This window comes from Hydra vulgaris, chromosome 07, assembly GCF_038396675.1.
Source record: "Hydra vulgaris chromosome 07, alternate assembly HydraT2T_AEP".
In the NCBI taxonomy this organism is placed as follows: domain Eukaryota; kingdom Metazoa; phylum Cnidaria; class Hydrozoa; order Anthoathecata; family Hydridae; genus Hydra; species Hydra vulgaris.
Window position 1 is genome coordinate 21288481 of NC_088926.1, and position 23717 is coordinate 21312197.

Sequence of the window (23717 nt, forward strand, 5' to 3'; positions counted from 1 at the left end):
TTTGTAACAATATTTGTTATTAAATAGCTGATTTTCAAAATTTTATAAGATTTAATAAATTACTTTTATTGTCATTGAAAAATAGAAATAATGCTCTCTTTATTTAATTGTACCGTCTTTGCAGAACGTAATAAAAATTATTTCAACTAGGCAAAATTGTATTTATTATTTTTATCGAAATATGTAACTCCGAAAACCGAATATCTTTAAAACTACAAATCACTCAACACGTATATTTATCTATTGTGTAAGCTTTTAATGTGCTTTGTTTCATCCAAATAAAAATTGTCTTGCCAAACCATCCTAATTTTATGAGGTAGGCTCTTTAATTTTTTTCTCTTTTTTATTCACGATAATTATCTTCACATATATGACAACAGTATTTAAATAACTAAACTTATTAATTACCTTGCTAGTTTGCTAGCAAAACTTGGTGCTAGTTACCTTGCTATGTTTAGATATGCTAATTTTTAAAATTAGCTTTGTTTTTGACAAAAAAGCATCAACAGATACAAAAGAATGAGTTAAACAGATATAAAAGAATAAGTTAAAATATTTTTTTCATGTATCTCGATTTGGCCTAAAAAATGTTTATACAATTAACTTTTTTTATAAATAATGAATGAAGATGTTATTAAAAGTATGAAAAATATTAAAAGTAATACATAAATTATTTATTTCAAAAAAGAAACTAATAATAAATCGAAATGTGCAAGAAAAACAGAAAGATTTGAAATCGGCATTACAAAACCAGTTTGATTAGCAGTTTGATTAGCAATTGGTAATAAGCATTTTGTAGTTGATGTCAGACAGCACTGTCACGCAAATGTCAAAATATTCAGATTAAATAATTCTGATTTGCCATGAGAAAAAAAAATAGTGGTTTAATCTCAGATTAGGAAAATCATGTAAATGCTAGATTTATGTCAATATTTGATTGCGGTAGTTAGACAAACATTTGGTGTTTTACTGTATTTTTTAATTGTCAAATACAAAGCATTGGTTTTTTGATTAAGTCTGAAAAAAGTTTTATAAAAGTTATAAAAGTAACAGAATAGATTTATATATTCTATAGGAGCAAGCATTGAGTATTTAACTGTATGTCATGTTGCAGTAAGTTCAATAGAATCAAACAAGATTTTAGGTTACAATTTTTATAAAAGTTATAAAATTGTTTTCATAGAAACAAAAAAATTTTGTAAATTTAAAATAACTTTTGTAACGATTTAATAAATTATAAACTGTTGAAACACGATGTTTAATGAATTTTTTACATTTTGATGTAAGTAAGTTATTGATTTATTTCACACAAAAAATTTAATTTATATTATTAAAAAGAAATATGAACTATTTCAAAAAACTGTTCTACTGGTTGTTGTATAATAAAGAAATGGATCCATTGCCACACTCAGTTATATTTTTGCTCTCTGCGCAGTATGTAAGTATATATACTAACATTTACAACAACATGTAAGCATATGTATTAAATATGTATTAAAGTTATAAAAATAATTTTTTTTTCTACAATGTTAAAAGAATAATAAAGTGTTATAGTTTTTTGTATGCTTCAGTTGTTTGATTTGTATGCTACAGTTGTTTGTATTGCATATTACATTAATTTGCATAACAAATAATGTATTAAGGCGTAAAATAGGATAATATGCTTCCTAATATGATTTTTATCATTACTTATAACATAAAAAAAACTATAACTATCTTTTTTCCATTTTTTTTGGCAATTAGAATTTCTTTAGTTTAAATACAATGTTTAATAATACTGTATTATAATATTAATGTTTAATATACTGTATTATTCAAAAATTTAGTTTGGTTGTAAAAAAAAGACTCCAAATAACTATTTAAATTAAACACGAATATGTATGTATGTATGTATGTATGTATGTATGTATGTATGTATGTATGTATGTATGTATGTATGTATGTATGTATGTATGTATGTATGTATGTATGTATGTATGTATGTATGTATGTATGTATGTATGTATGTATGTATGTATGCATGTATGTATGTATGTATGTATGTATGTATGTATGTATGTATGTATGTATGTATGTATGTATGTATGTATGTATGTATGTATGTATGTATGTATGTATGTATGTATGTATGTATGTATGTATGTATGTATGTATGTATGTATGTATGTATGTATGTATGTATGTATGTATGTATGTATGTATGTATGTATGTATGTATGTATGTATGTATGTATGTATGTATGTATGTATGTATGTATGTATGTATGTATGTATGTATGTATGTATGTATGTATGTATGTATGTATGTATGTATGTATGTATGTATGTATGTATGTATGTATGTATGTATGTATGTATGTATGTATGTATGTATGTATGTATGTATGTATGTATGTATGTATGTATGTATGTATGTATGTATGTATGTATGTATGTATGTATGTATGTATGTATGTATGTATGTATGTATGTATGTATGTATGTATGTATGTATGTATGTATGTATGTATGTATGTATGTATGTATGTATGTATGTATGTATGTATGTATGTATGTATGTATGTATGTATGTATGTATGTATGTATGTATGTATGTATGTATGTATGTATGTATGTATGTATGTATGTATGTATGTATGTATGTATGTATGTATGTATGTATGTATGTATGTATGTATGTATGTATGTATGAATGTATGTATCTATGTATGTATGTATGAATGTATCTATGGATGAATGTATGTATTGGTTTAGGGAAATCTTGAGTGGAAGATGACACAAAACTATTTTTAAATTACTTTTATTTATAGAAACACCCACAATGGCTAAATTATTTGTTGGTTAGCAATATTTTGAGACTATTATACCGTCTCATCATCAGGCAAGATTTAATATGTTTACATAAAAATACGTACTGAACTCCTTCAAAATTAATTCAAGTCGGTTTTGCGTATAAATAAAAAAGAGGACTTTTCTGATTAAAAGGGTAGAAGAGCACATACCGCCTGCCCCCTCCCCTCTACTTCCGGCGTCGCTGGCCTTGTGATAATATTTAAAAAAGTAAGACTAATAACAGAAAAAATGGGAAAGAGTGTATGAGGTGAACTTTAGATAATGAATGAATGAAATAACACAGTATTTACCGAGGTATTATCAAAATGATAATAAAATAGAAAATAAAAAGTAAAACAAAAGAATATATATTTAAATACAAGGATGAAACAAAAATAATGAAATCACTTGAATAAAATCAGCAAATATATAAAAATAAAAAGCAACAAAAATAAATATAATTAGCAAAACACTATCAAAAATGATGTATACAATACACAAAAGTTCACGCCAATATAAATAATGCTCACAAATACACGACAGTATAAACCAAACATTGAATTAGACAACAATATAAAAAACACACAGATATACACGCTAAAATAACCAGAAATGCACCTTATAAAGAATACAAATAGAATGAACAATGCAAACAACATAAAAAAATTATGCTTTTTTAAACTATTAATCTTTTTTTTTATTTTGATAACTTATTAATTATCCATTAGTTATCCACTAGATATTTGTCCATTTCCGAATATTTTTTTTCTTATTACTTCGTTTTTAATTGGTTTGTTATTTAATGTATTTCTTAGTTTTTTTTTTAATTATAATTTTTAATATTTTCGCTTTTTTCACTTAATTTTTTTAAATCTTCTGTTGTAAACAATTTTCTTTATTTTTTTTTTCTTCGGTTATCACTTTTTCTTTTTTGCCGCTAAAAAAACTTTTCTCCCATTTGCGAAGCGATTGCGCTATTCATTTTTCCCTTATTCATCCAATTCATTCTGATTAGGTCGCGGACCAGATTAGTAATATTGTATCTCCAAGACTTTCCTAGTTTTTCTTTAATTCAAAGAAAAAATAGGAAGGTCGTTATTCGCCTTTTAATTAGAGGTGTTAACCATTAAAGCAAGAAAAATCGGTTTAATAATAGGTTTTAAACTTTAAAATTGATTATTATTTCAAATTTCAAAAATGATATCACAACCATTAAAGCAAGACCAATAGCAAAATTTGAAATAAATAAGTTTATCATTTAATTTTCAAAAATACTATTTCATCTTACATGGAGTCGATCGCCAATCAGAAAATTCTCAACCGAATTGTATTGCTATAATGATTAACACCTCGAATCAAATGGAATAGTTATTGCATTAAATAATAATACTAACATAAAATTTTTTAACGATATCTTGATGGCAGCCACATAGTAGTTGAATTAATAAAACAAGCTAACAAGTTACTTTATATTCCCAACTAACAAAACATCAAACAACAAAACATCAACCTTTAACATGCATTCCAAACCAACAAAGCATCAACCTTTAGTATGCAATGGAGTTAGAAGATAAGAGTAAATTACTCAATATTCTAGAAATCATTGTCAATAACGAATATGGCCAGTACGAAACAAGATTCACCGGGAAATAAAACGACATAAATTATAAAAAGCATGTCCAAATGAAATCAAATTCATATAAAAAATTCCAGTAAACAATGTTTACGACAAAAAAATAATTTTCTAATACAACTGCATGTAGAGAATAGTTACAAAAAATTTCAATTAAACAAATAGTTAAAAAACTTTATCTGACTCAAAGAAACTTACCTCCTTCAATAAAATCTTTTAAAAATAGTTTTGCTACCGTGAGTACCTGGCATAAGCTCAAAACTTTTGATTACTGAGCTAATTTAAAATCTAGTTCTAACAAAAAATCTTAAATTGTATAAACATATCCGCATTGTCATGCCTGAGCAAACCAGGTGTTTATAAACTAGCCTGTAGTTACAAAAAATCTTATGTAGGTGAAACTGGTTTGAAATTTCTACTAAATTTTTACATCACCAATAGTCGATTTACGACCAAAAATGCGAATTATGACCATAAAAAGTCAGATAATAGAAAAATTAAATTGCTATATTGTAACTATGAGTTACCATTGTAACACTTTTTTAAAAAGTCTCGATTAAATGTGTCATGTTTTTGTTTATGTAAATGAATTTCATATGACAACAAATATTTTTCACTTTTTAATTCAAGGAAAAAAAAGAGTTGGAAAAAAGGTCAATAGTTTTGTTGTGCAATCTCTGGCATTCAAATGCATGTTATAAATATTATAGAAAAAGTAAATAAATATTATAGAAAAAGCATTTCATAATGCCAAATTACAAGGACCAGCACCTTTAAAAAAATCCAAGGAAGTTTTTCCTCTGGTAACTACATTTTATAGCAATTTAAACTGCCAGCCTATTTTAACAGAAACTAACCTTTTACTTAGTCTATCTACTAATGCAAGGGTAAAAGAGGTTTTTTCAAATATACATCCAGTAATAGCCTACAAACAACCACCAAATTTACTTAGACAACTAACTTCTTCAAAATTTCATTCTATTTCATCTATCAAAAAAACGGGTTTATTCAAATGTAAAGATATTCGTTGTAAAATTTGCCAATTATATTTACAAGAAGTTGATAAGTTTGAGACGTCTAATGGAACTATTTGGAATATTAAAAGTCGCATTACTTGTAATAGCAAAAATGCTATTTATTATTTTAAGTGTTTCTCATGTAATGGTTTATCTACTTACTCTGGAAAAACAAATAATTTAAGAAACCGTACTAATGGTCATATTTCCAGTTGCATAACAGGAAATTCTACAGACCAATTTGACAATCATGTATTTCAATGCCAGAGATTGCACAACAAAACTATAGAACCTTTTTTCCAACTCTTTGTTTTCCTTGAATTAAAAAGTGAAAAATATTTGTTGTCATTGACAGTCATTTACATAAACAAAAACATGAGATATTTAACTGAGACTTCCTTTTTAAAAAAATGTTACAATGGTAACTTATAATTACAATATAGCAATTTAATTTTTCTATTATCTAACTTTTTACAGTTATATAAAAAAATTTTGATAAAGCATTAAACATAGCACTACTGATGAAAATAGTGAAAGGCTTCTAGTGCTTTTTTATCATTTATATATTTATTTAAAAGAAATAAATCTTTTTACAAATTTCAAAAATTCAATTATCGTTTTTTTTGCTTGGCATACCTTTTTCCATTATATATATATATATATATATATATATATATATATATATATATATATATATATATATATATATATATATATATATATATATATATATTGCAGCCGTGGCGCAGTGGTTAGAGCGCTTGCTTTATAAGCAGGAAATCCAGGTTCGAAACGAGCTCTGGACAAATTTTCGCGTCACGGTAAGGAAGGAGGCGTGAACTTCCTGGTTAAATGCACTTCCGCGGTGTTCTGTGACAAGACCGTAAGGACTTCTTGGGGCACCTAAAAAAAAAAAAAAAAAAAAAATATATATATATATATATATATATAGATGTATATATATATATAGATGTATATATATATATATATATATATATATATATATATATATATATATATATATATATATATATATATATATATATATATATATATATATATGTATACATATATGTACATGTATATGTAAATATATATATATATATACACATACATATATACATATATGTATATATATATATATATATATATATATATATATATATATATATAAACATATATGTACATGTATATGTCTATATATATATATATATATATATATATATATATATATATATATATATATATATATATATATATATATATATATATATATATATATATATATATATATTAGTGTGTGCATTTAAGTGTTTACTTTTATTTAGTTAATTCTTTATTAACTTTTTTTAGTTTTTAGAGTCTCTGACGAGTTCATCTGTTTTTAGTTATCTTCCACAACTTGTAAAGGTACAAAACAATATTTATTTAAAAAAGAAATATAAAATAATAAACGCATTTAAAATTCTTGTATATATATATATATATATATATATATATATATATATATATATATATATATATATATATAAATATATATATATATATATATATATATATATATATATATATATACATACATACATATAAATATATATATATATATATATATATATATATATATACATACATACATATAAATATATATATATATATATATATATATATATATATATATATATATATATATATACATATATATATATTTAGCCATATCACTTTCTTTGGAAATTAAAGAAAGTCCTTGTAAACGATTTAGTGACATAGTAGACTTTAAGTAATCTTTAATTAATTTCAGTTTTGAAAAACTTCACTCTCCAAATGCAACTGATACTGGCTGTGTTAACAGAAGTCGTAAAGCAATAGAAACATTTGGAGCAAAATTATTATTTCTTAAAATAAACTCTAGTAATTTTAATGTTGACGTTATTGGTTCAATTAATTCAGACAATGCAAGCAATTCATCTAATAATTCCATGCTATCAGTATCTGCAGAAGTATCTGTGCCTAATAGTTTTTGAAGATTTAAACATTTTTCTCTAAGACTTTCCTTTGAAAATCTTTTTTAATATTTGCAATATTGTACAGGAATTAAAAAGCATCACATTGATCATTAAACTGTTTAAACCATTCTTCAATTGAATTTATAGCACTATCTAATATGCAATTAAAACATTCTATTATAAATCTATCTTTTGTATTTATAAAGGGATCATCTCGAGTTTCACAAGAAAGCATTTGTTATTTAAACCTTGGTCTAATAGAAACTTCTAATGAAAATGATGGCTCCAAATCTAATTCACCTGCAATTAATTCTGCATTAGAAATAATTTTTCATAAGCATCATCTGAACGATATAACTTTAAGAAGTTAACAATTTTGTTCAAAGTTTATTTGGCTTGAGAAATGTCAATTTCAATACTCTGAATGACTTTGTTTGCTAAGTTTACTTGGTTCAAAGTATTGAAGCAAATCACAGTGCAGCAAAATTTAAAGTTTTTCATCGCTTTGAGCTAATGTCTCTGCTTCATGACGTGAAGATGGATCATAAGAAATATCCTGGCTGATTTCAAAAAGGAGCATACAAGATTTATCCACCACAGTATCAAAAAGGTTGCACGGCTTCAATCCTGCTTTCCCGTTTTGTTGCACTCAAAGGTTTTGGAAAGATTTTTTTTCCAAGATGATTTTCAAAACTGTTCATCTCGAGATGATCAACTAATAAAGCTATAAATGGCTTGCACCATTTCAAAATAAGCCACAGCCTCTCTAGATGATTTTTTAGCATCATTAACGACCAATTTTAATGAATAAACATGACACGTTCAAAGAAAGCTCTACTATTCTTTTCCAATATTCTTTTCTGCACTCCTGACTGATCTCCTCTTATATTTGCACCGTTGCCGTTGCCCTGTCCACGTATATCTTCAATTGGGTTCCCAAATTGAGTCAACATTTGTAGAATAACATCTGTGAGTGCTGCACCAGTTGTCTGCTCTACAGGTATAAAATTGATGAAATGTTCACAGACTTTAACTTCAGCATTTTCCATCTGAACAAAACGTAGCACAATTGACATTTGTTCCACTTAACTCACATCTTTGGTACAATCCACTATAATGGAAAAATATTTTGCCATTTTCAATTTTGACAAAATTTCTTCACGAATTCATTTTGCAATTATTTGAATGAGTTCATTTTTTTATATTTTTCCCCAAATAATGTGTACTAATCTCCTCATTCTTTATTCGGTGAACATGATCTGCCATAACTGCATCAAACTGTGCTAGCAGTTCAACTAGTTTTAGGAGGTTTCCATTACTTTTCTCATGTAAAATATCAAAATTTCCAAAAAAGGTAACACATTGTTCTCCTAAAAATGCCAGTATTGCAAATAATCTTTCCAGAACTAACTGCCAACGCTGTATCTCTGCACTCAGAAGTCGTTGTTGTGATGCATAAATTGTTTTGTTGGTATCTAGTCGGTTTGCTAATTCCATCCAATTGCTTAATGAACAGATGTGATTTTTTGAAGTTTCATGTTCTTTTAGCTGTCTGTACAAGTTTTTCCAGTCTCCAAATCCGATTTTCTTTAAATGTATGTTCAGTCACCAAATAACTCAAATGAGAAACAAAACACAACATCTTTTTTCTAAGAGTGTATAAGCCAGGATCTTTTAACAACTTGAGTACCTTTTACGTGCATGAAGGATTAAATCTTCTGTTGTTGGCATTGACAAGAAATAGAAACGATGGATTAGGTATTGAAAGACCATTTTTAACAAGAGTCACTTGAAGATCATCTGGAATTCGATCAGGCCATTTAACAGGATCTGTCAGGACTGTAGTTGGTAAAGTTTGAAAACTCTGTTCTTCTTCTGGCAATGCAATTTGCGAAGTCGTAGATAAATTTGCTTCATCTCCCAATTTAGATTTTTCACCTTTCAGCTTATTTTTCACTTCCAAGTTTGAACTTGTTGTTCCATTTTGAATTTCATGGATTTCATTACAAACACTAACATCACAAGGATCTCTCACAGGTGTTGTTGGCTTGCTTTTGGTGTTATTAAAAAAATTACTAAAAGATTCACACATTTGTTCATCCTCTTCTCTTCGTTTTTCTTTTAGCTTACTGTAGAAATAACCAGGTTTCTTTCTATTATGTCCTACCATTTTTATCTATGGATGTCAGAAAATATATAATTAAAACTTAAAATGCCGCCATAGGAAAGTAACATTTGGAAAGTGCCTCGGGCGGCACATCCACCTAGGAAAGTGCTGCTCGGGGCAGCTGCCTCTTTTGCCTGTCCCTTGAGCCGGCACTGTATATATGTATATATATATATATATATATATATATATATATATATATATATATATATATATATATATATATATATATATATATATATATATATATATATATATATATATAAATATATATATATATATATATATATATATATATATATATATATATATATATATATATATATATATATATATATATATATATATATATATATATATATATATATATATATATATATATATATATATATATATACAGTATTGGACAAAACATTTGCAACCAGCATCGAAAAATGCTTAAAAGGTGTTCCTAATTTTACATGTCTTAAAAACGAAACGAACTATACTACTACAGCAAACAGTTTAGGAGTCTGGAGTCATAGCATGCCATGACATGAGCAATCAGCTGACAGGTGACAGCTCACAGGCAGAATTTTGTTGACAAGTGCCGTTTTGCAGCGGATAAAACAAGTGCAACTTTTTGGTTTGCTTCATTTTCTTAAGTCTGGTCTGTTTCAACGTCACGGAAGTTTTTTAATAATTAAAGGAAGTATCCAGAAGTTTCCAGAAGCAAGCAGAAGCTTTCAGAAGTTTCTAGAAAAAGCATCTGGAAGCATCCAGTAGCATCCAGAAATATCCAGAAACATTCAGAAGCATCCAGACGCATCCAGAAGCTCACAGAAGCAACTAAAAGAAGCATCTAGAATCTTCCAGAACAGGTTCACACAGGTTCATTTTACTATATAAGAGACATGTAAATCGACATGTAATTCAGTCAGTATATGGAAGTCAAACAGTCAGTATTATCAAGACAGTTTATCGAAGTGAGTTTTATCAAAGTGATTTATAGAAGAACATCAATACAAGAAGTGAAATACAACAAGTGTTTCATTAAGTCAATACAGCCCACATCCAACCAAGACGTTGTGTTCCACAGAGCATTATTGTCACATCACAAGGTAAATGTAACACAGTAAGCCTTGAGAAGCGTGATTATTTATTTTTATTATTTTTATGACTTCAAGCGCAAAAATGGCTCCCGACAGTCTTGGATAGCAACTAAGAAAGAAAATTATTGGCAATTACGTAAGTGGAATGTCACAAAAAAGTATTTGTGATAAATATTGTTTGAAAAAATAGACCGTATCAAGACTACGTTCCAAGTATCGTTCTACGGGGATTTTGGCAGCAGATAACAAAGGTGGAAGACCGCGTTCCACCACTTCTAGAGAGGATTCTATAATCGTCAGATCCGTCAAGAAGGATCCCTGAATATCATCAGTCGACATACAAAACCAATTAGAGCTGACTGTATCGGACCGAACAAACAGACGACGTGTTGTTGAAGCCGGATTGTTTTCTCGACGCCCTGCAAAGAAACCGCTGATTTCACTAAAAAACCAGAATAAAAGACTCTTGTTTGCTACATCTCATATTGACTAGAATGTGCAGAAATGGCGAACTGTCCTGTTCAGTGATGAATTGAAGTTCAACATCATTGGGAGCAATGGCATTTGCCGTGTACGTTGACCGGAAAACGCCTCGATTTACGTTACTGCCATAAGACCGTAAAGCATGGTGGAGGCAATGTAATGGTCTGGGGGTATTTTTCTGCTAACAGTCTAGGTCCAATACATCAAAACGATGGAATAATGGACCGTTTCATGTATAAAACTATCCTGAAAGATGCTATGTTACCTATATATACATATATATATATATATGTATACACATATATATGTATACATATATATATATATATATATATATATATATATATATATATATATATATATATATATATATATATATATATAAATATATATATATATATATATATATATATATATATATATATATATATATAAATATATATATATATATATATATATGTTTGATGAATAATTACTTAAAATTAAAGACACAAATAGTAATTTTAATATCTTTTACAAAAAGTTCACCCCCAAATCAAAATATTAAATTGTTATATCTTAACAATTTAATATTTTGATCTTTAGCGTGTTATATCTTAACAATATACATTGTTTAATAATCATATATCTAGTCACTAACTATAGCAGTTACTAGAGCATAGCATATGCTTCTTTTTATCTATATTTATAATTAATATATCTCAGTACATCACTGTTTTTTTCTTAAAATAAATCGAGAATGCATTTCATTTTTCTGCAGACTAAATACAGTTCCTGCATCACGTTAACTGCGCATTGAGTTTCTACAATTTCAAAGCAGCCGTGGCATAGTGGTAGCGCACTTGCCTCAGAAACAAGTTATCCATGGTTCAAACTTCACCACTGAATAGCTTTTGCGACATCGGTTAGAAAACCAAACGCATATATATGTATATATATATATATATATATATATATATATATATATATATATATATATATATATATATATATATATATATATATATATATATATATACATATATATATACATATATATATATATATATATATATATATATATATATATATATATATATATATATATATATATATATATATATATATATATATATATATATATATATATAAATATATAAATTATGTTAGTGCATTCTACAAATAGAGTACTCAATGTTCTTAAAGAACAGAGCAATAATAAATTAGTAAAAACACTTATCTAATTTTTTCTTTCTACAAAACAGTGTTTCTCCATCAGTAGGTTCATCAGGAAGAATGTCTAAACATTAAAAAATTTCAAATTATAGAAAAAAATCATTTCGCAGGAAGTTGGGAATTGTTATAATTAATTATGTAATAACTGTAGTATTTTGCGACCAGGAAGTTGGATTAACTATATTAGATAATTAAAAATTTAGTTGCCAAATATATTTAGACAGCATAGTCTCTTTTGAGTAATTTTTATAAAAAAAATTGTTTGTGATTGGCATATCGATTTTTAAATGGGCAAATCGAAAATACGTTATGCCAATCACAAACAATCTATTAAACATAAAAAATACTCACAAATGACTATGCTGTTTAAATATATTTGGCAACTAAAAGAAAAAAATATTAATTTTAAATTAAACTGGTCTATCCTAAAAACTAAGCCTATTATAACATTTTCAAAAAATGTATACTATGTTTAAAAGAAAAATTTAAAATTATTACTCATTTAGATTTACTGAATGAAAAATTAGAATTAATTTCTAAATGCAGACATGAAAATAAGTTCCTTTTAAAAAACTATAAAAACAAATGACCAGTCCAAATTTATCCAAACTCTAAAGAATTCTTTTCACGAATTTTTTATTATATAATGTAGTTAATGCAACTTCCTGGTTACAAAATACTACAGTTATTACATAATTAATTCTAACAATTCCCAACTTCCTGTGAAATAATTTTTTTCTATAATTTGAAATTTTTTAAAGTTTAGACATTCTTCATGATGAACCTACTGATGGAGAAACACTGTGTAGAAGAAAGAAAAAATTAGATAAGTGTACTAATTTATATATATATATATATATATATATATATATATATATATATATATATATATATATATATAATATAAATTAGTTCCACGTTTCAACATTTTGTTCCACGGTTTGTGTGTGGGGTTATACCCCCCAAAATTGGTAATTTTTAACTTATAGTCGGTTTTTTGAGGAATACATTCGACTAGTCGGGTATTAGACACATTTGAGTGGGTAATTTTTAGTTTTTAGAATCTTTTTTTTAAGAAATCGGTTGGTTTTTAAGGTTGCGCCCCCTCAATTTATTCCTAGAATCGCCTCTGTATGTATATATATATATATATATATGTATATATATATATATATATATATATATATATATATATATATATATATATATATATATATATATATATATATATATATATATATATTTATATATATATACATATTTATATATATATATATATATATATATATATATATATATATATATATAATATATATATATATATATATATATATATTTCTTTATAAAGTTTGTTTCTATACTTTTTATTTATTCTGTTTTTAGTCATTTGGAGCATCTGAAGAGAATGCAGGTAAAGTCACGTAAACAAATGGCATTTATGCTTCTTTTAAATAGTATTTTTTGCGAATTTATTAAAATGATATATTATTAAGGTATAATGATTTACAATTTCTTACAGGGTAATTTTATTCAGCCACTTCCAAATAGTATTATTAGAGTCAGTTATAGGTTTGCGTGTCGGGCGGGAGTTTTAGCTTAATTAACTGTTTCAGTTTTCGATATTTGTTGCATTAAATGACATTACATGTTTGAAACATTTGAATTAGCTGGTGTTGCGTAGAGCTGCGTATAAAAATAATATATACCTTAAAGTAGAGTTTATGTCGTTTTTAATTTATATTTAACATATTTAGAAATCTATTCTTTCACGGTAACAATCCATCTATTTAACAGAATATAACTTAATAGAATAAAAAAGAAATAGATTTATTATTAAGTTTTTAAATGAACCCTTTAACAATTTTACAGAACATGCAATATCTTAGAACAAGAATACAGTTACTTATAACTGGGTAGTGTAAAATAAACAGAAAAATGTCTGATACAGTGTCGTAATATATATACATACATATATATATAAATATATATATATATATTATATATATATATATATATATATATATATATATATATATATATATATATATTTATATATACATATACATATATATATATATATATATATATATATATATATATATATATATATATATATATATATATATATATATACATATATATATATATATATGCATATATATATATATGTATAAATATATGTATATATACATATATATATATGCATATATATATATATATATATATATATATATGAATATATATATATGTATATATAGATATATGTATATATAAATATATATATATATATATATATATATATATATATATATATATATATATATATATATATGTATATATAAATATATATATATATATATAATATATATATATATATTATATATATATATATATATATATATATATGTATATATATATATATATATATACATATATATATATGTATATATATAGATAGATAGATAGATAGATAGATAGATAGATAAAAACACCAGAAAAAAGAGAATCATCTCCTCTATTTAAATATGTTAAAATAAAGTCCAAGTCTTTTTTCAATTTTTTTTTTTTTATAAAACTATATAAGTGAGTCGCAAATATTTGCTTTTTTCTTTTATTTGCTATCATAATAACGAATTCACAAATTTACTTTATATTCTCTTGTAAGTACTTTTGTGAGTTTTTGAACTAGGAACCTATCCGAATTGCATGATTATTCATGTGTTAGTTCCGAATAAATAATCTTTATCAATTATTCACTTTTGAGACGTCCACATATAAAGAGTTTCTCTGTAAACGAGGTTATGGCTAACCCTAAAATAACTTTTGAAATAAAAAAGACTTGTTTAATAAACAGCAGATTTGACAAAGTTGAGTTTTATGCGTTTATAAATTAATGATCTGAAGAAGTTTCCACAAGAAAAACTTACAATTTAGCGTTTGCCAGAGGTGTTTCTTTTACGCAAGAAAAAATTAATAATTTTTTTAAAGTTGTTAATAAATAATATAAATTGTTAATTTTAACTTCTAGTTGACATATTTGGAAATGCAATCAAACGGTTTTCGATAGTGATCAAGGCAAAGTAACTCTATGTCAAAAAAGAGAAGTGTGTTTTGAAACTCACTGATACCAATAAAAAGTTCATTAGACAGCAAACAAAATTATCTCAAATTCTTCAGCGACTGGATAGAGTATTTCTTGCCATGTTAAGCAAGTTTTAAAGGGATTGAAGTGTTAAAGAAACTAAATCAATTAACATGCATTAGAAACGTTTAATCCGCCCTACGTTTTCAGAGCCATTACCAACGATAATGCCTTTAGAATTATCTTTCGAATTGGTAACATTATCTTCGAGCTTTAACAAGTATAGAGCACAGCATGAGAAAATGTAAAATGAAAAGGAATCATGAGATAAACAACTTTTTCAATAGAAAAATCAGTCTCCAGTGAAAAAATTGAGACAATCTAATATTTAAAAAATTGCTAGTTGATGTAGAGGGAAAGTCGGGTAGTCCCGGACACTTAAGGAAAAAAATAGATTTTACACATTGACTAACAGAAAACAAAACGTCAAAAACTTTATTGAAAAGTTAAACATTTATTTATAAAATTAGAAAAATAAATATTGTTTATCTTAATTATACACAAAACATAAAAGAAAAATGTTAGAAAAAAGGCACGTTTTAAAGTTGGTTGGTAGCCACGATAACTTAGTATATTATGATTTTTGATTGAATGATTTTACCTCTTTTTACCCGTGTGGCACAAATATAATATACAATTATTTAGCATTGAAATATTCTTAACACAATTATAAAAATCGCCTTTAAAAATTGTCTCTGACATATAAGTAATGGATATGAAAATGTGATCATTTAAAAATACAAACATTAGTTTTTTTTAATGAATATAAACACATTAAAAACACTTTTTTCAAATCTTGGGTCTTTTTATTAGAAATAAATGAATTACTATTATAGGTTTGTGTATTATATTAAACGTTTTATTTTTTGTATAAAAAAGTTGCTCATTTTGAATATGTAAATGGATTAAGTTGTCCGGAAACACCCTTCAAACATGTGTCCGATACCACATGATCATATCTCATTCACAAATACTTGTTTTAAAACCAGTGAACTTAAGTATTTAACGAATTTTTTTTTTAATTTTTTATTTTAGTTTAAATAAAACTGTATCTTTTATCAAAAAGTTATTGTTTACATTAAAATTAGGTATATTAATATGTGAATCAAATATTATCATAAAATTCTTCTGGTGGTGGGAAACAATATGTAGCACTCCTAGTCAATTGCTTCGGCGTATTATAATATTTTGCATAAGCCATATATTCACTCAAACAATGTTTTTATAGTATTTAAAATCATATAGCTTATTTAGTTTGAGCTGTACATCAAGTGTCCGGATTTGACCCCTGTCCGGGGCTACACGACTTTTTCCTATAACAGAACACGGCACTGTCAATCATCTCAAAATAAAAGTAGAATTTAAGCAACTCAAATTAGCTAAAAAACGTAAAATCATCTGCAAGGTCGTAATGTCGTTTGCAAACCCTGATGAAAAATAAGGAACTCATAATAAAAAACCGATTATATCATCGTTAACCAAAAGAAGAAAAGTTGTTAATTGCTGAATGCAAACTCCATTTAAACTTCAAGCGTTATTGGGTTAACTGGTTAAGTATATATGGCACTTTTAGTTTAAATTTTCCAAGTTTTTTGCTAATTATACCTCAAAACGTTACCGATTTCTGTGATATTAAGTCACTATTTTGAAAATACTGGTTACATTAGTGTCCTACTATGTAATACCAACAATTTTTATTTTAAACTGTTGTATTGGTATATGACCTATTTTCATTTTAGAAGCCAAAATATTGGTTTGCTATTTAAAGCGTGATTTATATTGCCTTATGCATAATATGAATATAGCAACGTATATCCAAAAGTATAAACTATTGCTAAAATGCTTAAAAATGCTAAAAAAAAAAAAAAATGCAAAACCTGGCCAAAGGACTACCAATTAGTAAAATAAACATAAAAATACTTTGTTTCGGAGCGTTTTATTGACTCTTGAAACCTTCTTAAATACGTTTACTTTAAAAATTAAGTGAAAACTAACAACTTAAGCCCTAATTTTATATTGTATTATCATCAATTAGAATTTGATTACAATATAAGATATATTTTTTGGTTTTCTCCACAAAAAAACTATTAGCAAATGGCTCAATATACTCTTTTATAACAAATACTTAAAATTGTTAAGCCTGCTGATGATTGCCTTTCAAATGGCATTGGCGAACAGCTTCCCAATTAGAAAAAACATGCCAGATTGCTGAAAATTCTCGAGGTTAGATTGATGTTGAGTAAGACATTTAGATTAGAAGTCACGTTTTTTTTGACTACTTTCTAGTTTCTTTTTAAAGAAACTAGAAAGTTGTCAAAAAATATTCTTTCTGAAATCTATCTAGTCTCATTTATTAGTATTCAGGACTTTTTTCAATATATATATATAAATAAATTATTAAACTTCAAAAATTTACCGGGGTAGTTGTTAATGGAAGCTGACCAAATGTTTTTTCAAGTTGAATAGGTTCTTCCGGAGATAATTCTTTATTGGATATAAAGCAAATTTTTTGGTTGCTTTGACATTTTTTGCTGCTAAGGATTGGATATTTTCTCTTAAATTTATTTAAGAGCATACCAGATTAAAGCTTTACCTAAAGGGCTGAGGCATGTATGGCAATGCACATTTGATTCTTTCTCAATCGCGGTTTGCTCTTCAAGAGAATGTTTTTTTTGCAGCTTTGAACGAAAAAATAGGCAGATTTAGCAACAACACATTGTGGCTAATGTTTGAGGTCTCACTTGTATTTAATTGAAATCAAATAAAGAGGCAAGTACAACTTTATTTCCCTCTTGTTACCTGCTTAGTAATTCTATTCAACTCGCAAGTCCTTGTAGTATTCCGAGAATCACTGATATTGATGTTAGCCTTGTACTGTTGACATATTCGATCTGCTCGGAAACCAGTAAGCTGTCTTAAGTATTGTTTCAGACAAAGCAAGCACACAAAATTTCAATTTTCATTATGAATCTTTGCTTAAATTGACATTGTAGCTAGTCACTAAATTTAAGTTCACTTAATTAAATTCTGCCTTAAACAAAATTAAACTAAATTTATATTAAATAACAACTCACTTAACATACTTTCAAATATTATTAATTTAGAAGTATTAAATAACAGAAAATTTTACTTAAATTACAAGATAAAATTCTTAAATTATTCTTTCCTTCCAAGGAAATATTATTCAATGACACAGTCCAAAAACGATTTTTCTGCTCTTCAAAAAACAATTTTTCCCTTCACAACATCTTTCTCTTTTAGTAGAGTTTTTCTATAATTTTACCTCTTCAATTACTTTTATCAAATTTTGTTTCAAAATAACCCTAATCTTTAAAGAATAATTTTCCTCGGACATCCTTTTACTTTTTTGAGTTTTCCTCGGACACCCTTTTACCAGTCAGTTATCTTAATTATCTTATCTAAATTTTTTAACATTTTCACAGCTTTTCTGTTTAAAAAAGAAATAAATATTTTTTGTTTTTTATCTAGGTAATCCAAGAATATCTTTTCGACTATTTTTTCAAGGTATAAACTACTGTCAAAATGGGTTTTTATGCATTTTAATAATAGTTTCTATCTTATAAGGTTCTCGCTATGCATCGCTTTAATTAGCAAATCAATATTTTGGTCTATAAAATGAAAATGTTACACGTATCAATAAAACATTTATCATTAAAATTGTTAGTATTACGTAATAGAACATTCATGTTTGTTTTTAGGTATATGTGGGAAAAATCAAACAAAAACTGTCAAAATATCTAATTAAATCAATCTTATCTAATTAAATCAGTCTGAAATTTTATTCAGAGTGTTGATTAGTCATACATTTACACTAGCTTTTATTAAATTATTAAAGTGGTTCTCATCCTACAGGTGTTTTAATTGGCGCATTATGAAGTCAAAGTTTCAGTCAATTTGAACATTCAAAATAAATTTTTTTTCACGAACATTTAAAAAAAAAGATTTCAAAATTTGCATCGGAAGAAGTCTTGATGTGTACGCTACTTTCAATATAAGTGGCATTTTTGGTTCAGCTAGGTTGGCATTATCAGGGTTAGAGATACCATGAATATTTGACAACTATTCGGTATTTAGCCTATTCGGCAACTTTTTTACTTAACGGGTTTTGGTTTTGAAACAATTAATCAGTTTTTCGTAAATGAATATTTACAAAAAAATGATTATTTGTTTCGTCTACTAAGAATTTATTTACAATAGGACTGTTATTAGTTATAAAAATTCAAGTAAATTTCCGGAAAAAAAAAAAATGTTGATCGATTACTTTCTTAGTAATATGCAATCTTATTTTTTGAATAACTTTTGGATTTTATTAATAGTTTAGAATAGCAATGTTTCTTTGATCGCTTCAAAATTGATTCAAATAGCCGTTTATAATTTTTATGAACATGTTTTATTTTTAAGAGTTCTTTTTTTAAGAGACTTGTTATATAAACATTGTTTTTTTTGAAGATTTAAGAATAACCTTTGCATTAAAAAGGATTACAGATAGCTATTTTTTTAATTTTTAATTTTATCAGATAATGAGCATATTTGATACTTATTATTTATAGACAGTAAGTTATGATAAAGACATTTTCATTGTTTGATGATAGCAAATGATTGCGCTTTTTTTTCATATATTATATTTATTACATACTTTAGATAATTACATAATTAACATACTTCAAAAAAATAGCCATTCGCTATGTACACTGCCTCAGGCAAATATTAAGAAAATTTTAGAGAGTTCTGTTAGGATAATGTTTGACGTTTGGATACAACCACTTGTAAGGATTTGGTGTCTAATCTAAGGGAACAGTTTCCTGTAAAAACCATATTCATTTACAATTGGACTTTTCTTTTCCACATCTTCATATGTATGCATACTTTTGGTAGGAATTGGTTTGATCATTTTCAATTACATTTCTTTTTCTTACAAAGTGGAGCTGAACCATCATTAATGCTACTTGGCACTGGTGATGATTCATTGGTATAATGCTTATAAAGCATTGGTATTTAGTCTTTCGCTGAAGATTAACTTTTTGTAGACCTAACCTTTCACTTACAAACATTATGGTGTGTGCCACACACTACACTTTTTCTCAGAGTCTTAAAAATTTTTTTCATGTTTGTTTTTCGAAAAACTTTTTCATGTTGTCTACGGTATTAAATTTGAAACGAACTGAGTTTTAAATAAGAACTTGGAACTCTATAAATATTAGTTGAAAGTTTTGTAGGGTATTCATAAGTAATTTTAGGTGAATTAAGAGTGAAATATATTCGGAGAAAAACCATGTTTTGACTTAAACATTAGAAGTATAACTTCTTAAGTTTATAAACATGGAGTGTATTAAGTTCCATTAAAAGAGATTCATCATTAACAGTTCTGTAAATATAAAAAATTCTACATGCATGTTTTTGTTTGCTATTGACTTTTTTAAGCTTCTCATAATTTGTACTTCCCCATACAATATTGCAATAGGAAAAATAACTATGAATAAGTGAAAAACATATAACTTTTGAAGACTCAATATTAAGAAATGATTTAACTTTATATAAAATTAAGATATTTTTGGAGATTTTGTTTTCAATAGATTTAACATGATATTTCCATGATATACTTTCATCTATAATCGCTCCTAGAAAGTTAACAGTTGACTTTCTTTTAATAACTGTTTTATTCATAAAGAGATTGGGTAATTTTAAATAGAGGTAATCTCCCCTACTAGGTTTGTGGAATAAGATAAGTTTAGTTTTTTCAACATTTAATGAAAGTTTATTATTTGTAATCTTGTCATTTATTTTTAATAATTCTTTGTTAAATGTTCTAAATAGATCTTTTATATTACTGTTTTAATAAAAAAATTCGAATCATCAGCAATTAAAATAACATTAAAAACTTTTGATAATAAATATAAATAATTTTTAGAGAGTAGCAAAAATAGCGGCCCTAAGATCGATCCCTGGGGCTCACCACATGTAAAAATAAATTTTTCTTTTTTATTTTCTGTACAAATTATGTATTGTTTTCTGATTTACAGTTAACTTTTAAACCATAGTAAATTATTGTTTAGTATTCCATACGGATCTTGTTTTTTTAACAAAATATCATGTTTTAACTTCAAATTATAGATCATCGATGTTGTGTATTAAGTGAGGATATTTTATTTTTATGCCTTATGTTTCATGCTACGTCGGAACATATTTTTCAATTTCTAGCTTAAATATATAATTTAACTCCTTAACTTTAGATTATATCGAAATCTTTTTAATGACTATCTAAATACACATATTTATTAATATTCATATTTATTCCTATTCTGTGTGATACAGGGCCAGCGCAAGTAGGTGTCACGTGAGGTGGGTAGGGGTGTATGTGTGCCATTACAGTTTTTGCCGAAAAAAAAAAACAACCTTTTTTTTTAAAAATTGCCGACTAAATAGTTGGCATTTACCGACTGATTGCCTAAGTTTGCCAACAAACTTGTCTAAAGGGTCTACATTAAACGACTGACTTATCTGAAAGGGTTAAATTTGCCGACAAAATGATCAGAAAATTTATTGATAAGAAGGAGGGTGGGGTGGGGAGAACACACCCTACCCATCTCCCTTCCCTACGCGCCAGCCTTGGTGTTATACTTTGGTGTAGGCATTAAAAATATTAACTACAGTATTAAAATTATTACTGCAATAAAAAGTTTGTTCACGTTTTTTTCATTTAAACTTTTAAATTTAAACTCATTTCACTATTGAACAGTTTGAAATATTTGAAAGAATTTGAAAAAGTTTTCCATAATTAAAGTATTTTTCTTTTTGTTTCAAATCTCGTTTTAAATCAATGCTAAAACGTTTTTTCATTTAAGCGCTTTGCGCAATATTACGGAAATTAAAACATGTAATTTGCGGTGTCACAGGAAATTTTGCAGCTAGAAATATTTTCAGATTTCTTACAGTTCCCTTTTAATTAGCGGTATTCACTTTCTATTCCAACTTGATGGCAAAATAAATGTTTAGGCTACCCACGTTTTAAGTTACTATAAGTTTTACAAGCTTTGTGGTCACCTAATTCTTACTGGCAATTTCAGCAGGGTTAAAACATAAATAATTGTAAATATCCGGATAAAATAATGTTGGTCAACAAGTCTTTAAATTTAATTGAGTACAGTAACATGTTTAATTTATTTTTTTGATTTAGCGAAATTATTTTAACTTAGTCTGAGCAGCAATATTTCGTAGGAAATAATGCCGCAGCGGCAAAATTTCCAAGCAACAAAATTTCCTGTGACAGCAGAATTAATTTTAAAGTTTTGGAAATAATGTATCATTTCCAATCACAGATCGCCTTACCATTTCCCTAAAACTAAGAAACATGCTGACTACGTGAACGCTGTAAAACGCATTAGAGTGTATAAATATCTTTGCTGCAAGATGTTTCTGAAAATTAATTTACTCGAATCGCATCTAGGCTCCTTTCCGGAAAACTTAGGCACAGTAAGCAACGAACATAGCGAGCGCTTCTGCGTGATTTGGTAACTCATGAACATGTTTAACAAATTTTTATAAATATTTTACAGATACTACACTTCATATTTAATTTCTGCTTATCTTTTAAACATATACGTTATATATAACTTCAGTTGCTATAGCCACGTTTAAGTTTATGTATAATATAGTTCATGTAGCATTAACTTTTCAAATGCAAGTTTAGCGCAGAAATTACATTCCTTAAGCATTGTAATATTTCATTAAAATAAAAAACTAAATATTGTGGATATTTTAAGAATGGAGGCTGATAAAGGCAAACAGTTTGCATATTCAAAATTAGCACATTCAAATTGGATCGATTAATTTAAACCAAGATTTTTTTCCTGTTGTTCAGTCTAATAGAGTAATTTACCGCAATGTTGCCATAAGCCATCAAAATGAAATTAAAAATACATAAAAGTAAAACAATATTCACGATGCTATTTAAAATCTGTTGTTGTGTTTGAAGACTAAGTTAAAGTATTTTTGCTAAATCGAATAAATAAATAAAGGTAAGACTGTGCTCAATTAAATTTAAAGACTTGTTGACCAACATTATTTTATCCGGATATTTACAATTATTTATGTTTTAACCCTGCTGAAATTGCCAG

At 26.3% G+C, this 23717-nt stretch overlaps 1 protein-coding gene across 8 annotated transcripts in view; it reads left to right on the forward strand.

The window, feature by feature from the left end:
- The first annotated feature begins 206 nt into the window (after positions 1-206).
- The window catches only part of LOC136082342 (uncharacterized), a 129724-nt gene continuing 106213 nt past the window's right edge, over positions 207-23717 (forward strand). For 3 of the 8 annotated variants that reach the window (XR_010639616.1, XM_065801338.1, XM_065801340.1), the window contains exons 1-3: positions 1338-1438; positions 6835-6891; positions 13824-13851. Coding sequence is in view for 3 of the 8 variants with exons in the window: in XM_065801338.1 (XP_065657410.1) it covers positions 1343-1438; positions 6835-6891; positions 13824-13851 (181 nt within the window). In the remaining 5 variants the exon portion in view is untranslated. Of the gene's footprint in view, positions 317-1330; positions 1439-6834; positions 6892-13823; positions 13873-23717 lie in introns of those variants that run through there. The other 5 variants (XM_065801344.1, XM_065801342.1, XM_065801341.1 and 2 more) reach the window with 5 other exon arrangements.